This window comes from Myotis nattereri (assembly GCF_964212035.1).
Source record: "Myotis nattereri genome assembly, chromosome: 2".
NCBI classification, from domain to species: Eukaryota; Metazoa; Chordata; class Mammalia; order Chiroptera; family Vespertilionidae; genus Myotis; species Myotis nattereri.
This window is the reverse complement of record NC_138076.1, coordinates 153,289,948-153,307,547: the sequence shown is the minus strand read 5'-3', so window position 1 is coordinate 153,307,547 and position 17,600 is coordinate 153,289,948. Positions and strand designations below refer to the sequence as shown.

The 17,600-nt window shown below is 38.5% G+C and overlaps 1 protein-coding gene across 4 annotated transcripts in view; it reads left to right on the top strand.

The window, feature by feature from the left end:
- Nucleotides 1-17,600, top strand: part of MSRB3 (methionine sulfoxide reductase B3) — a gene marked incomplete at its 5' end in the record, with an annotated part of 176,056 nt that overhangs the window by 98,981 nt on the left and 59,475 nt on the right. For all 4 annotated transcript variants that reach the window (XM_081082304.1, XM_081082303.1, XM_081082306.1 and 1 more), the window contains one exon: nt 5,456-5,484. In XM_081082304.1, coding sequence (XP_080938430.1) covers nt 5,456-5,484 — 29 coding nt within the window. The remainder of the gene's footprint in view (nt 1-5,455; nt 5,485-17,600) is intronic.

Below are 17,600 nucleotides of genomic sequence, written 5' to 3'. Positions count from 1 at the left end.
CAAACTGGATGGTCCCACTCTGACCTCTGGGCTTCCTGGCTCCTGGATCTCTAGGGAGGTGCTAATCTAGCCTTTGCCTGAGGCTATCCAGCAAAAGTCTCCCTGCAGGGCTTGGGCAGGGTGGGTCCCACGGGATCAACAGGTGGGGTTAGCAATTATGGCTGCTCTCAGTCTTGCCCTCAGAGGCTCTGCTTCTCGGTGTCCCAGTAATCGCTGCAAGCCCCAGGGAGAGAAAGCTGCCCTAGGGTTCTGAGCGATGCCAGACAGTCCCGCTTCTCCCGTATGAGTCTGGGTCCCTAGAGACTCACCCGGAACTGGAGCTCAGAGCCTGAGACTCCCTCCCGATTGAAAACAACAACCACGCCCTCAGCCGCCAGCCCGCTCCGCATGCACTCTGCACCTTAGTATTTTACTTCAGCACTGCGCCTCCTCTGAGTCTTGGTATGCTTTTCTCTTTCCTCCTAGTTGTAGAACTTCCACTCAGCCAGCCTTCCTGTGGTTCTGGATGATGTCCGTTCTGTCTTTTAGTTGTATTTTTGTAGTGGTTGTTCGAGGCAGCAAACTCCGGTGTTTACCTATGCCGCCATCTTGGTTTTTTTCTCTTGGCTCTCTTATATAATCTGTATTGTGTGAATTCTTTTGTCATACTTGTTATTTGTTTGTTCCTATCTATAGTTACTTATTTTCTTTAAAAGGATTTATGAATAGAGATTAGTCCATAATATGTACAGGAGTACTTTGTGTCCCTGTGTATATAAGTGTGTGTATGTGGAATCTGATATAAACCTGAATTAACTTATACCATAGAACCCATTTTCCCTACTTTTCACACTGACAGTATTAACTTCTGTTGTTATGTTTTAATTATTAATAGAGTAGTTGTATTTTTGAAGTTTCAGTGCTGTGTTTAAGAACTCGGAAAGTAGCCTGGCAGGTTTGGCTCAGTGGGTAAGAATTGGCTTTCGGACTGAAGTGTCCCAGGTTCAGTTCTGGTCAAGGGCACATACTAGTATCTCCGTTGCAGGCTTGATCTCAAGGCAATCAATCGATGTGTCTCCCTCACATTAATGTTTCTCTCTCTCTGTCTCTCCCCTTTCCTTCCATTCTCTCAAAAAAATCAGTGGAAAAATATCCTCCAGCGAGGACTAACAAAAACATTATTAAAAAAAAAAAGAATTCTGAAAATACTTTTTAAAATAAAAAAAGTATTCCAAAGGTTATTAATTACTTTGTGAAGATATTTTCTATGCACTTTATGTATCTATTTTACATACTGACCAGCTAGCTATACCTAGAGAAGATGAGATGGTCTGAAGAATAAAAACTTCCTGATATGATTTTTCATATCTTAAGAGGTGTTTATAGAGTTTTTGATCACTGTATCTTGTATTTGTCCTTCTGTTAATTTACAGATTCATTTGTTCATTTGTTCCCACTACAAGTTTTTAAGAACTCTTAAATGCACGGTGCTGTGCTAAGTGTTGAGAATATGAAGATGGATGAGACCCAGTCTGTAGCTCGCTGAGCTTTGAGTTGGTGCTACGCATCGTGGTGTGAGATTGCACGCCAGGCCCCCAACTGTGGAGTAACCCAGGGGTGAGCCAGGAGCCCTGGGAGGCAAGGGGGGCAGGCAGGATGCTGAGGGGATTGAGGTGAGTCTTGAGGGTTGAGTCAAGGTTTGTCAGTGATGAGCTGGGGAAGACTGAGGATGCTGGATGCAGGCTGTGAACTAAGATGGCAATAGTTTGGTTTGGTGAGAGTAAAGGCCACAGTGTGGATTAGAGATGTAAAAACAAGCCTGTCATGGTGCACCATGCACCAGATTGTGAACTTGGTGTCCCTACGTCAGTAGCTTTCAAACATGTTGTCTGTGGCCCATAGTAAAAATCATACCTTTTTACACGATGACTTATTACCAGGCGTTGGCCCTTGAATTTGCAGTGGCTGGGCAAGAGGACAAGTTGGGGCACAGTATAGCTAATTATTCTAAAAGTTATAAATTAAGGCAATAAACTAACTGTTAGCAAAGAATATACCAACCTACCTTGACAAACATATCTCATAACAAAAACAATAAAGTCTGTGTGTGAAACCAAATAATTGAGAATGGTGCAAATTTAAAATTACTTTTGTTTTCCGGCAAAATGCTGTGATTAACCCTGGGAAATGGAGGGATAACAGCAACAAGGCCAAGTGGGAGGTGAGGAGGAGAAGGCTCCCTCTGCCTTCTCTTCCAGTGGTTATGGAATGTATAAGAGAAACACCTCCTTTCTTTCCTCTTTATTGGGGGAGGAGCTCTTTCAGCGCTCCTTCCCTGTCCTCACCAGGCAGGCACCTGAATTCCAAGGCCTTCCAGACCATGCCCATCTTGTCCACAGGGGAACTCTGGTTCCTGGGTGCTGTCAGCGCTCCACTCTCACAGGAAGGTTTGAGTGAAGAATTCTCTGAACAGGAACACAGAAGAGTAGGGAAAGCATATTGGCCTGCCCTACCCATTTTGTTCCTTGTTCCTTCTGCCCTAAGGTCCAAGCTTCCTCCTTCAAGTCATAGCCTTTGGCTACCCCTTGGGCTGGAGGTACATACACACACTGGTAGCGTACCTGACCTGAATTGAGGCTGAGAAAGCTGGCTCAGAGCCATTTGGGTAGGGAATACTGGGGACCCGAGTATTTGGTTGCCTGGGGAGAGGAGGACGCAGCCAGAGGAACGCCAGAGCAGAGGCTTTTTGCTCACTTGTAAGGGTTCTACTGCTCCATACACACATGTGTAAACAAGTGTTCATGCACAAACATACACATTCACATGCATGTACCTAAAAGTTGTACAAAATTACATAAATTCTCAAAATGTGAGGTGAATTTAGTCTTCTTCATTATTCCATTTCAGTTAAAAAAAAAATACTAGTTGCAATACACTAAATTGATTTTGTAATCCACTAATGGGTTCTCTTGTGACCCAATTTTGAAAACTCTGCTCTAGTTGTTGGGGTGGTAGTAATGTGATAGATAGATTGATGTTTTGGAAACATCTGGTAGCTGATTAGATGATGGGTTGAAAAGGCGCGGGGATCTGGTTATGAGATTATTGAATCAAAGATCGGCCTAAAGATGCTTAGTGTGAGGACAGAGCGGAGGGGAAGGCAGTAGAAGCAGCAGGTCTTGGTGGCTAATTAGGTAATGGGATGCAGAAGAAAACTAGAATACCGTCATGATTTCCAACTTAACTGATAGGGAAATTAGCAGGATAAATATATTTGAGGGGAAAGAAAGTGAGTTTAGCTTAGTACCTGTGGCATTTGAGGTTGCAGTTGTGACATTCAGGCAGCGTTGTGTGCTAGTTTGGAGAGAGGTTTGGAAAAGCAGGCACTATAATAGGGCCTTTGGATTTAGCACTAGGAAGGCACTGATAAACCTTAGCAAGGGCAGATCCCTGTGTTGGGAGGTCAGGAAAGGAAGACATACAATATAAGATATAGTCCATCCTTTCAATAAACTTGATAGTAAAGTCAGTAAGATTGAGGGAGGATGAGAGCAGGGAACATATTTGAAGGAAGGCTTTTATTCGATTTTGGAGTACTTCTAAGAAGAAGAGAGGAGAAACCTGTGGAAACCAAGATACTGAAGATATGACAGAGAAAGGAGGAATTGCTATGGCCTAGTTTCAGGGGACATGAGAGAATGCATTTTAGGACATAAGTAGAAGGGAACCTTAGGAGGGAGAACATACAGGTAAGGAGATAAGGATGTTTTTCTCAACAGATATCTATCTATCTATCTATCTATCTATCTATCTATCTATACATATATATATTTTATTGATTTTTTACAGAGAGGAAGGGAGAGGGATAGAGAGTTTGAAACATCGATGAGAGAGAAACATCAATCAGCTGCCTCCTGCCCACCCCCTATTGGGGATGTGCCCGCAACCAAGGTACATGCCCTTGACCGGAATCGAACCTGGGACCCTTGAGTCCGCAGGCTGATGCTCTATCCACTGAGTCAAACTGGTTAGGGCTCAACAGATATTTGTTGAGTACAAGCAGCAGGCACTATATAGGTGCTGTGGCTACAAAGGTTCATAGACATAGTCTAGTGGGAAAGATAAGATAGGCAAGCAAACCAGCAGGACTACAGTGGTCAGGGTCGGCTAGAGTTATGCTCAGAATGTGGAAACAAAAAGGCCTGAGCAAGGCTTTCCAGAACAGGAGAAAAAAAGAAAATGGGCCTGCTCCTGAACAAGTGTCAGGGACAGCTAAGAGAAGGACTGAGATGCCAACTAGTGGGCCCAGGACTGGGGAAAAATGTGGACCTGAATTACAGTGGTGATTGATAACCGTAGTGATAATAATAATTTGTTCTCACAGTTATTGACTTTAAGCGTCAGGTGAAACTTTATTTGGGAGTACTTGAGAAAATAAATTTTTGTGACAAAAGAAGCCGCTTCTTGCTTATCTTCTGCCTCTCTGCTCTTTGTTGACTTCTCCTGATGCTAATTTAGGTAAAAAAAAAAAAAAAAAAAAAAAAGCCACCACTTCCAAAAGTGCTTTGGTACCTTGGCATAATTTCAAAGAAATCTCTTTCCCCATTTAGTTAACTACATTTCCCCAGGAAAAAGTCTTCTCTGTCAACGTAACATCCTTTAAACAGGACTCCTGCTGGCTGGTCCTTGTATCTTGGGATGGCAGCTGTGAACATATATACTACTGATTGTTAATGTGCGATATAGACCCGACTGGAGCATGCCCACTAATTGGTTTGAGAGCTAGATATAGACAATGCTGTCTTAGAGGAGCTTGTGTAGATAGGCCTAGTCTCGGGGTTAATTCTGCTTGACAGCACATCAGCAGCATCTCGCGAGTAATTACCTCACAGAAGTTTTCCCACAGCCGAACCGAGAGCTTCAAAGGCTTCTGAATTTACAACCAGTATTAACCTATATCTGAAGCATAATGTTCCCACAAGGGCTTGGATTTTTTTCCTCCGACTTATTAAACATATGGGGTTACCAGGTTCATTTACTCTGTGAAGAACTTAGTGAAAAATTACTTGTTAAATAATTAAAAATCTTTAATAATAGGTCAAGAGGATAGTTTTAAATTTGTGGGTTTTTAAAAATTGCTTTATTATATTACTGAAAAAGTTAATCTGTAGAGATTGGGTGCTTTAAATATATATAATTTACCTTCTTTCTCTCAAAAACAAGTGAAAAGTTAATATCTTTTCCATATTGTGCTATGTCTATGGGTATCTGCATGTTTAGGGGACCTAGGGTAATGCATGCATTTAAAATGGTTAAAATAAATATCTATTTACATTTTTTAAAGCTATTTTACTTGTTGTTGACCATTGTACTGAAATCTGTAACTGTTGCATCTACCCCTTGCCCTCCCCATAAAATAACAGTTATTCTTTAATAAGCGATTTTTATATTGTAAAAAATGTCTTTCCCTTTGCAGGTCAGAAACCAAATTTGACTCTGGTTCAGGTATGTTTACATTAATAATGTTATTCTGAGTATATTTTATTTACATTATTCTCTGAGGAGTAATTCATCAGATCAAGAACCATTTTGATTTTAAACAGACGAGGCAGTCTCTTTTCAAAACACGAACCCCACCTCAAAGCAGGGCTCTGAGCTGCTTGGAATCCTCACTTGAGATGTTCACTATGGGATTCTTGATAGTTCTGCAAGAAGCATTAATGCTCTCTATCTACAGTTTTATTTTAAAAGCAGAAGTGGGGGCTGTGCAAAATCATTGCTCAAAACACAGTTAGTTTCTCAGTGAACAAAGCATCCTGAATAGTTTGAAGATTCTCTGCAAGTGTCTTGTTATCAAATGTGGGTAATATTTACATCTAACCCAGTAAACTATAAAGAGTTTTAGCCAATAGAAATAGATATTTGTCTATGACTTATTATTTATTTTTTATTTGTTTTCTTGGGGGGGGGGTAGTGGAAAACTAAGGTCACCTTAAGCCATTATTTGGTATCTATCAAAACAAAATTTATATTCTCACAAACAGTGGCATACCAGCCTCATTATTGGGTGTTTTCTTCTTATTAAGCACAAATGTAGCCATATAATCCTTATGTTTGACTATGTCTCTATGTCACTTGCTGAGGTCTGTGAGCCTTGGAGTTTCTGATGATGTTTACAATTAAAGCACAAAAATGGCTTCATGTATGGTGCAAGGGAATTATGTTCTTTCGCGAACTGTTAATGGATAAATAAACATTAACTTTCTATTCCAGGAGAAATAATTTGCACAGAAATATGTAACTTATGAAATAAAAGTAACATTCCTACTTTTTTTAAAATAAAGGTTTTTGTTTATTATGTCCACAAAGAAACCATATACACTGAGTGGCCAGATTATTATGACCACCTGACATTTGTAGGCAAATTAGCTATAATTTCGTGCTCAAGTTGCTAGAGAGCCAGACCATTATAAATAGGGAAGCAGGTTGTTTACCACAACAGTAGAAGTGATTCTTTTCTGAAGATATGGTTAAACAATACGATTTAACAGCCTTTTAATGTTGGATATATAGATATATAGATATATAGATATACATCTATATATCTATATATCTATATCTATATCTATATATATACATACATACATACATACACACACACACACACACACACACATATACATACACTGAGTGGCCAGATTATTATGACCACCCCATCAGTACTTTGTTGGGCCACCTTTTGCCTTCAATAATGCAGCGATTCTTCTTGGCATTGACTCCACGAGATGTTGAAAGGTGATGTGAGGAATCTGACACCATGCCTGATGAATAGCACTGTCCAGTTCTGTGAGATTTGATGGTTGTGGAACCAGCTGCCTGACGGCTCTTTTAACTTCGTCCCACAAATGCTCAATTGGATTGAGATCTGGTGATTGTGGGGGCCACCTAAGCAAGGTAAAATCTCCCTCATGTTCTTTTTTTTATATATATTTTATTGATTTTTTACAGAGAGGAAGGGAGAGGGATAGAGCGTTAGAAACATCGATCACACCTCCTGCACACCCCCTACTGGGGATGTCCCCGCAACCAAGGTACATGCCCTTGATAGGAATCGAACCCAGGACCCTTCAGTCCACAGGCTGATGCTCTATCCACTGAGCCAAACTGGTTAGGGCTCCCTCATGTTCTTGAAACCACTCCTGCACAATAGGAGAACTGTGGCATGGCGCATTGTCTTGTTGGAAGAAGCCATCTCCATTGGGATACGCCATCAACATGATAGGATGAACTTGATCAGCAACGATACTTAGGTATGTTGTGCTATTCAGACGTTGTTCCACACGAATTCAAGGGTCCAAATCATGCCAGGAAAACGTGCCCCAAACCATAACACTGCCCCCACCCGCTTTAAGGGTTGTACTCTTTCATGTGGGGTGCATGCTTTCATGCCGTTTCCGCCAAATTCTCACTCTGCCATCTGCATGATGCAACTGGAAACGTGATTCATCGGACCACATGACTTTTTTCCAATGCTCGACTGTCCAATCAATCCTTGTGTTCCTGTGCGAATTGGAGACATTTGATCTTGGTAACTGCGGACAGCAAAGGTGTTCAAACAGGCCTTCGGCTTCCATATCCCATACGATGCAGTGTATGGCTAATTTGCCTACAAGTCAGGTCGTCATAATAATCTGGCCACTGTGTGTGTGTGTGTGTGTGTGTGTGTGTGTGTGTGTGAGAGAGAGAGAGAGAGAGAGAGAGAGTGGTTACAAGGAGCCAACATACTCATTTTTTTCAAAAGCTCGTTCTTCCTTTTATTGTAAAATCCCCAATTTGGTGAGACTCTTTTAAGTATGAAGTCTGGACATTTGAGTTCACAATTTCACCCAATTTGTTAACTATGATTCCAGAAATCTTTCCATCTGTGTGTTCTTGGGCTTTGGAGTCACCTGTGACATTGATAGTATAAGATAAGCATTTCTGGTTTATAGTATTGACTATGAGGAGATTAAAGGCCCAGTGGGTTATATCAACTATTTTACTTTTTTATTGATTTATAAGAGGTGATTCAAAATAAGGTGAAAAATCTTTGTCATTTTTACTAGTTAAAATCTTTAAGCCTGGCTAGTGTGTCTCCATGGTTGAGCACTGACCTATGAACCAGGAGGTCACGATTTCATTCCCAGTCAGGGCACATGCCTGGTTGTGGGCTCAATCCCCAATAGGGGCTGCTGTGCAGGAGACAGCTGATCACTGATTCTCTGTCATCATTGATGTTCCTATCTCTCTTTCCCTCTCCCTTCCTCTCTAAAACCAATAAAAATATATTTAAAAAATAAAATCTTTAAGTATAATAAAAATAAATGAATAAAATTGACGAAGAATGAATTTTTACATAAAACTGCATGTCTTTATCATTGCCAATCAGTTACCAAAAATTTTTTTAAGAACCCACTGGGTGTTATAATCTGATTTAATTCTCTAAATATTAAGTCAGAAACAGGTTTTAAGCTCCAGGATCCTGAATATAGCTATTAAAAATGAAAAAGTCCACCAGGTTCATTTTGAAGGTAAAACCTGGAAATGGTGTACAAAACTGAAATATTAGGCAGCTATTGTCAAAGTCAGAAAATTTATGTTAAATTTTCAAATCCACATTTAAGTGTGCTGCTAAATTCTGGTAGTGAAGGTTGGTATTTATTCTGAAAATAGTTATAACATCTGTACAGACACACATCTTTCACTCTTGTGACCAAAGATTTTGTTCATGAGTCTTATTTTTTCAAGTTCTACTTTTTTAAACTGTCTATCATGGACAACATCTGCATGTCTTTGAAAACTTATAAAGTCCTGTACTCTGAAAAATCTTATGGGAAATACTGATTAAAAGTTTATTTGTGTGCGTGTGTGTTTTTTTAATTTGGATTTTAAATACATTTTGGAAAGAATTTAGATGGTTTCAAATTAAGAAACATAATTTTTTTTTTCTTATAAACTCTTTTTAGCTTACTATCAAATGAGGGAATCATGACAAAGAAAATTAGAAATGCAGTCTTTGGCATTCTATATCATGCAAATTTTGGTTAGAAATAAGGTAGCATATTGGAACAATTAAATGTCTTACTTTAATAGGTTCAGATTCTCTATTGTTCATCAAATACAGAAAGTAAACTAACTCTGTTTAATGTTCTATACAGCTGTAACAGTGTTCTTGACAAAGATTTTTAAATGAAGGAATATGCCATCTTACTAAGGAAAAAAATCCCTTAAAAACAAATACTATGGTCAATGACTAGCCATAAAGTATTTCAAAGTAAAATTATACACACACACATAACCTTTTTTCTTCTCAAGTAAAGAATCCAACTTATGCAGAGCTTACTGCACATTTGCAGTTTGTGTAAATGAGTTTCAGGCTGTGGAGTCAGATTCAAGAGGAAGGAAGGAAAGTTTTCATTGTCAACACCTGATGAAAAATGTCAGTTGTTGACTATATACCAAAATGGTCAACCTAGAGAATGATTTAAATTTTTCGTATTAAAATTGTGTCCTTTTTTTCTTCAAAAGCAACCCATAGATAATTTTTTTTAAGTTTCAAAAAATTTTATAATGAAGAATGTGAATTATATATAAAAGTAGCCATGGTATAGTATAATAAGCACATATATATCCCTCATCAAGATTTTACTATCCTATATAATAAAAGCCTAATATGCAAATTGACTGAACAATGGAATGACTGGTCGGTGGGGGGGCGGGGCCAGGCCAGCCAAAGTGAGTGCCAGCGGGCAGAGGGAGGGGACAGTGATGGGGGGGGGGGCAACAGTGACCTGCAGCAGTGGAGGGATGATGGAGGTGCAGGGCCGGAGTTGCCCCTTGGTGGTCATTGCACTCCAACAGGGGGAGCGCTACTTAGCCACAAGCTGGGCTGATGGCTCGCAAGCACAGTGGTGGTGGCGGGAGCCTCTCCTGTAGGGCTAAGAATGTCCCACTGATGGTTTAGGCTTGCTCCCAGTGGGAGGGGAACAGGCCTAAGCTGTCAGTCGGACATCCTCCAAGGGCTCCTGGACTGCGAGAGGTCACAGTCCTGACTGAAGGACACCTCCCTCCCCCGAGTGTATGAATTTTCGTGCACCAGGCCTCTAGTTTTTAATAATTTGCCGTATTTGTTTCACTTATCTTTTTTCTTTTTTCTTTTTTTTTTTTTTTGCTTGAAATATTTTAAAGTAAAATACATACATTTCATGTTATTTTTAAAACCTGGAAATTTTGGATTGTCTTCATTTATTGAAAGAGACCTGTTCATTTTTTGAGGTTTTTATCTATCTCAAATTTGGGTCACGTACAAATTCTTATGGAAGGATTGTGGTATTACTATGTACACATTCAGGCAGTTGTTCTCAACCTTCCTAATGCTGCGACCCTTTAATACAGTTCCTCATGTTGTGGTGACCCCCAGCCATAAAATTATTTTTGTTGCTACTTCATAACTAATTTTGCTATTGTTATGAATAGTAATGTAAATATCTGATATGCAGGATGTATTTTCATTGTTCACGACCCACAGGTTGAGAACCGCCGAGAGATGAAAGTTTGCTCTGGCTGGTGTGTCTCGGTTGGGTGGCATTGCATGCATTGAAAGGCAGGGCCCAGAAATTGAACCAGCAACCTTTTGGTGCATGGGATGCCGATCAATGTTTTGCTCTCACATCAATGTTTCTTTCTTCCTTTCTCGCTCTAAAAAAAAAATCAATAAAAATATTTAATAAACAAACAAATAAATAGAGGAAAGTTCTATTTGTGGTGAAGTTTAAGAAAGCCTCAACCAAAAGGCAGAGGTTTTCTGACTTGAGAACCCAATGAATGTTCTATCCTTGATTAATTTGATTTAAATTTTAGCTGCCATCTAGCTGTGTCCTCTGTATCCTGAGTTATATACTGATTGAACTCCATTTCTGTTGGTTTAGTATAACTCATTCGTGTCTAAAGATTTCAGCTTCGCCAGTTGAGAGCAATCATTTTAAAGGAGTTTTTAAAAGGTTCCCATTTTAATACTGTTTCCCAGTTGATGTATTAGTGTTGCTTGCCTACGAGTGTGTGTAGTTGGAGATCTTAGTAATAGAATAAAACAGACTTCCTTTTATGTTCAGAAGTAGCAAGAAGCTGTCCTCTTTCTCCACCTCCCAAGAAGGGAAGTTAGTTGATGCTGGAGGAAGCAGAGCATTGAGTTTAATGTAGTGATTAAACATGAAAGCCATATATCAAATCTCAGGAGAAACATGCTTTTGAAAGCAGCAGAGAACTGTGGCGCATATTGCATGATACGCTATGTAAACAGAGCCGTGGAGGTCAGTGTGTGGATGCAAACCAATTAAATAAAGAACTTACTGGCTTTGCTTTCTGTCATTTGGTTGGGGAGGATCACAAGTTAACTTGCCCAGGGTTGAAGTGCAAACTTTGCTTGAAGAAGCTATGCACCTTCGGAAATTTCATTAACTCTTTCAGTTCACTAACAAGTTTTTTTTTGTGTGTGTGTTTTTTTTTAAATAATTTAACTGTATTTGCTAGGAAGTTAAAAACAAAAAAAAATCCCCATCAGCAGAGGTGCTAGTGATGAGTAGAATGGAAGAGAAAGCAGAGGACGAGCTGCTGAAATGACCAGCGTCGGCTGTGTAGTCAGATTTCAAGAACATGCATATGTCTTTGAAAAACAACCCATTTGGAAAAGCAGAGCTCTTGCAGAATAACTGAAAAAAGATGTTTTTCTCTTCTGAATTCTGAGTGTGAGACAAAAGATATAGTTGGAATTTACTAGTCACTACATAACATCAGGATATTGTTATTTCTGTTCTGTTAAAATAGAATAGCTTTCTGACCAAGAAAAAGCTGGAGTCTATAACTGTATATTCAGGTTAACCCAGTGTCTCATTCTGTGGTCCCAACCTTCTCAGGCAATGTTTGGATGAGAAAATGAAATACCAAGTTAAATGGTATAGTTTCATGGTCCATAAACATTCAAAACAAAGATTCCCCCCCACCCCTGCCCCGAGCCAACATGACTTTACAGAGTATGTGGTGGACATACGCATAGTACAGAATAGGGTCATGTTGGCTGGTGAATAAGCTTGTTTAGTGCTGTTGATTCTGGGCTGCTTGCAGTAGGTATGCTAAGGAAATGGATTCATAGAACATACCAACGGGAAGGTATAAAATTTCATGAAAGCAAATTATGGAGGATTAAGAAACCTAATGAGCATGGTTTAGTGTGGAGAGTGGAGGAGGGAGTTCACTATTAAATAGAGCCCAAGAGTGTACAAGGTTAGAAGATCCTAAAAGACACCATAATAAAAGGCACAACAGAATGTAATTATCCTGAAGGGGAAAAAAACCTCCAAGGAACAAAAAGCAGCCAATGTCGCTTTTAAGATCTGCAGTTAAAAAGGAATCTACACTAGGGTAAGGAAATCAAAGAATATAATCAGTTAAAGCTTGAGGCAAAAGCATAAGGGTAGTGTCAAATAAAGTAGGCTGATAATGCTGGTCACGAAGTGGAAGGGAAGCAAGGAATTTGAATGTAGCACAAACTAGAGTTTTGAAAGTTTATAAGTAAATGAGACAATCTATCTAACATAGTGAACCTTTCTCAAGAAATGTTTATAAGGAAAACATTTTCAGATCTTATAAGTGTGAGAACATGTTGACAACACTTTTTAATTGCTGCAAATCAATGCTGTCATTTTAAATTTAATTGTGGAGGCCTCATAACATAGAAGAACAAGTAAATATAAATCTTTATGAGAATATTGAAATCTTTGGGCATCATTCACTAATTGAAATGACTATTCATTAATTCAACATGTATTTATTAAGGAATACTATTTGCCAGATGCAGTGATTATAGCTGTGAACAGGGTAGATAAATTTCTTCTCTCATGGAATTTTACAGCTAGTTGGTCCATTATATAAATTCACTGAGTTTCTTAGCATTTTTAGCTGAGAAGGGCTAACAAGGTTAAATTTAGATCCAGATGGTGAATTAAATCTTGATATTTGAACATAAGCTAATATATTTTAGATTTTGACAAATTCACCTTTCTTTACTTTATTCAAACCATATCACTTGTTTTCCTTCAACTTTTAAGAGAATGGCTTAATAATGCTAATGATTAGTGTGTAGTTTTTCTATACCTTTTAATAAGGAGTGACAGTTCACATTTCATTATCATTAAAAGAGATTAACTTTGAAGAATAGCAAATGTTTTCGAATACTGTTCTCTTCTTCACATTCATTCATTCACTTATTATTTTACTGGATCTTATTCAAGGTTGGCCTGAAAAATCAGGCAACCTTTTCGATAACAATCTTACTGGATTGTGTAGAAACAAGTAGAGGGAACAAAGCCCTTCATCTCTTTTCATAAACTAACTTAAAGACCAGGAAGCAGCAAGGCATGGTGGCTAAGTGCAGAGGTTTTGGGTCAGATAGATTTAAATGAAGTTTCTCCTTACTTCTAATAATTTTCAATTAGTTTTCTTGGATTTCATATACACCATTATGTAACATACTTACATTTGTATTTTTTCCTTTTAAATTTAGAATTAGAACATTTAAAGCTATGACTTTTTTTTCATTAAATCTTTAGCTGAATCCCAGTATTATATTTTAAATAGTTGCAGTTTTGATTTTCTTTTGAATATATGATTATTTAGGAAAGTGTCCAAATTTTTCTACTTTTCTCTAATTTTCAGTTTCATTGTTTGGCGGTCAAAGAATGTGCCCTTACTGCTTTTTATGGCATTTGTCACCCACTATAATTATTTGTGTGGATTTCTTCTTTCCTTCCAAGTCTGTGAGTTTCATGAAGGGAAGAACTATGTCTTGCTCATCTTTATAATTTTGGTATCTGATTATAAATAGTCAATAAATAAGAATTCCATGAGTTTGGGAATCTTGGTCTGTTCTACTCCCCAATTGTGATAGAAATGCTTAACTAACAAACACAGATTTATTCTCCCTTTTCATCGTATAGAGTTGTTGGAAAGTGGCTAGAGGCCAGGGATTATAATTTCCAACCTTTTTGCATCTCTGAGAGGACATATAACGAAATCTCCCAGTGGCGCTTATGTCATTTCTGGGTGAATGGGATTAAGTATCCAATGCACTTCCCCACATTTCTCTTCATCTTCTGAGTTTACATTAGAGGTATACATTGAACGTGATGGCATCAAAATATGGAAGAAATCTGGATCCTGAGTCATACTTGGAAGAGATCCACTCCAGAGAGCCCTTCATCAAAGAATACCTTATTTGGGTTTTATAGAGAGAGAAATAAACCTTTATTGTAATAAGCCACTGAGATTGTGCCATGTTTATTATGGCAACAAATGTTACATAACCTGACTAACTCAGGACCTAGAATACGCCCTGGAAAATATTGCTACTCATTGATTATTGTTGGATAAATGATAAAAATAATGGCTAGGGATTATGCTATCTAACCTGAAGATGGTTCTTTAAACTAAGGATCATACAAATATAGTATACTAGAGGCCCAGTGCATGAATTCGTGCACGGGTGGGGTCTCTTGGCCTGGTGGGCGATCGAGGCTGATTGGGGCTGACTGGCAGCAGGGTGGGGCAGCAGGGAGGGACCTCAGGAGGTTGGTTGAGAGACTATGGGAGGTTGGTTGTTAGAGCGCACTGACCGCCAGGGGGCAGCTCCTGCATTGGTGGTCAGTGTGTGTCATAGCTATCAGCTGGTCATCCAGTTGTTCGGTCATAATGGTCGCTTAGGCTTTTATAGGTATAGATTATATTCTATGTAATCACCAAGCCTATCAGTGATTATTACAAAAAATGATGACTTAGCCCTTGCTTGATAGCTCAGTTGATAAGAGCATCATCCTGATATGCCAAGGTTGTGGGTTTGATCCCCTGTCAGGCACATAAAAGAATCAACCAATGAATGCATAAATAAGTGGTACAACAAATCCATCTCTCTCTCTCTCTCTCTCTCTCTCTCTTTCTCTCTCTCTCCCCTCCCTCCCTCTCAAATAAAAAAAAGTAGTTAGTTAAAACAATAATAATTTATTCATGTACACATGTCTATGGGTTGGTTGGGAGTTGGCTGACATAGGCTGGTCCCAGGTTGGGTCCAGGTCTGCTCTGTGAGTCTTGTCATTGATGATAAAAGGGAAAAGTGTAAGTACAACTCTGCAAGTCTGTCTTTGCATCAGGTCTGGTCTGTTAGCATCCCATTGGCTAAGCAAGTGCCAGGGCCAAGCTCAGAGTAAAGGAAAGAACTGCTGAATCTCATGGTAAAGAATATAAAGGTAGGGAGGGGAAAAGAATAGGAGCCAATAATTGATTCTACAACATTAAAATGCCATGTGCTTAGATCAATTATTTAGTAAAAATATTTACAAAATTAGAGTGATTATATTTTTAAAGTGGGGTCCAGTTCCTTTATAATCACATTTTTGGTACCCTAACTTCAGAGATGATATTAATGGATATATAGTGATGAAAATATTTGTATAATGCTTTATTGTTTAAAAAGTGCTTTAATGAATCTTACTAAGTTTGAGACTCACAAAAAACTTAGTAAGGTACACAAGGTTATTTTTACCAGGAACTGAGATAGAAAAAGGCTAAGAGACTCACTTAAGGCCACATAGCTTATAAATGGCCAATCTGGTATTGGACTTCACATTTCTAAGTTGCAAACATTATGTCCTTTTTATTAGATCATAAGACATTTCTTTCAATGAGCAAATTTGTTTTTATTTTAATTTTTCTATTATTAGCCTTTTATTTTTCTATAATTACTATCTATCTATCTATCTATCTATCTATCTATCTATCTATCTATCTAAAAGGATAATATGCAAAGTGTCCCCTTGGGAGTTCAACTAGGAGTTCGATCACCCACTATGACGTGCTCTGACCACCAGGGGATGGCGTGGAATGAAGGAAGGCCCCAGCTGGCAGCCGGAAGGCCCTGATCAGCCCTGATTGCTGGCCAGGCCTAGGGACCCTACCCATGAATGAATTTCATGCACCAGGCCTCTAGTATTAAATAACTGTTATATAGTAAAAGTTATAATGTTTTCCACTCAATCTTAACATAATAATACGATTATAAACATGCCTTGAAAATACAAAGTATAATACAGATTTATATATGACTACAATGTGGCCATTAGTAAGCTATTGATAAAGTTTCAGGCAGTTTCCCAAGAGGCTTCAAAAGATAGCATTAATTGCTTTGGTGACTTTTCTTTGTTCCACTATCTGGTCTTAAACTTTCAGAGTCAGAAACCTAGATGTTTCAGTATCTCTCAGGGAGGGACCCATATTAACAAACCAAAAGACAGATGGATGAAACTAGAATGCCAGTGTATTTGCTCATGATGAAAAATATAATTTTCAATGGCTCAGCACACTTACCAGTGTCTTCTTTATAAGTAGGGAAGCTATATTTCAAAATTACTATAAGAACTCACTTTATCAATTTGCAAAAATAAATCATTCATAATCGAACCGAATTTTCCTTACTATAGTATATTATCATCCTAAAGGCCAACCTACATGGGGAGTCAGATCATAACCAGAAAGTTGCTCTGTTGAGCACTGAATAAGAATGAAGGAAATAGACAAATTGAGTGTTTAGCTTCATAAGTTTAAGTTAACTTGAGTTTTCCATATCAAAATAGGGATGTCCTGGCCAGTGAGACGTTATATAACATAACATTTACTGGCTTCAACTTCATCCATTCATCCACTCATCCACGCATATAAAAGAGAGCTTTGCCATTGGGCCTGTAAAACAAACTACAGGTACAATGCCCAAGACTTTGTTTCCAAGTTCTTGGAGCATGAGACCATATGCAGCAACTTCAGAACTTAAAAGTTATAATTTACCAATGATACATCTGATAAAGGGTTAATATCTAAAGTATATAAGGAACTCATACAATTTAACAAAAGGAAAACAACCCAATTGAAAAATGGGCAAAGGACCTAAATGGACACTTCTCCAAAGTGGACATACAGATGGCCAAGAGACATATGAAAAAATGCTCAAAGTCACTAATCATCCGAGAGATGCAAATTAAAATGACAATGAGGTATCAGCTCATACATGTCAGAATGGCTATGATCAACAAATGACAAGTGCTGGCAAGGATGTGGAGAAAAGGGAACCCTAGTACACTGCTGGTGGGAATGCAGACTGGTGCAGCCACTATGGAAAACAGTATGGAACTGTCATTTGACCCAGTGATCCTACACCTAGGAATATATGCTAAGAAAACCCGAAGCACCAATCAGAAAGAATATATGTACCCCAATGTTCATAGCAGCGCAATTTACAATAGTTAAGATCTGAAAATAGCCCAAGTGCCCATCAGTAGATGAGTGGATCAAAAAAGCTGTGGAACATTTATACCATGAATATGCAGCAGTAAAAAAGAAGGATCTCTTAAAAAAAAAAAAAAGAAAAGAAAAGAAAGGATCTCTTACCCTTTGAGACAGCATGGAGGGACCTGAAGAATATTATGCTAAACAAAATAAGCCAGTCAGAGAAAGACAAGTATCACATGGTCTCACTCATACATGGA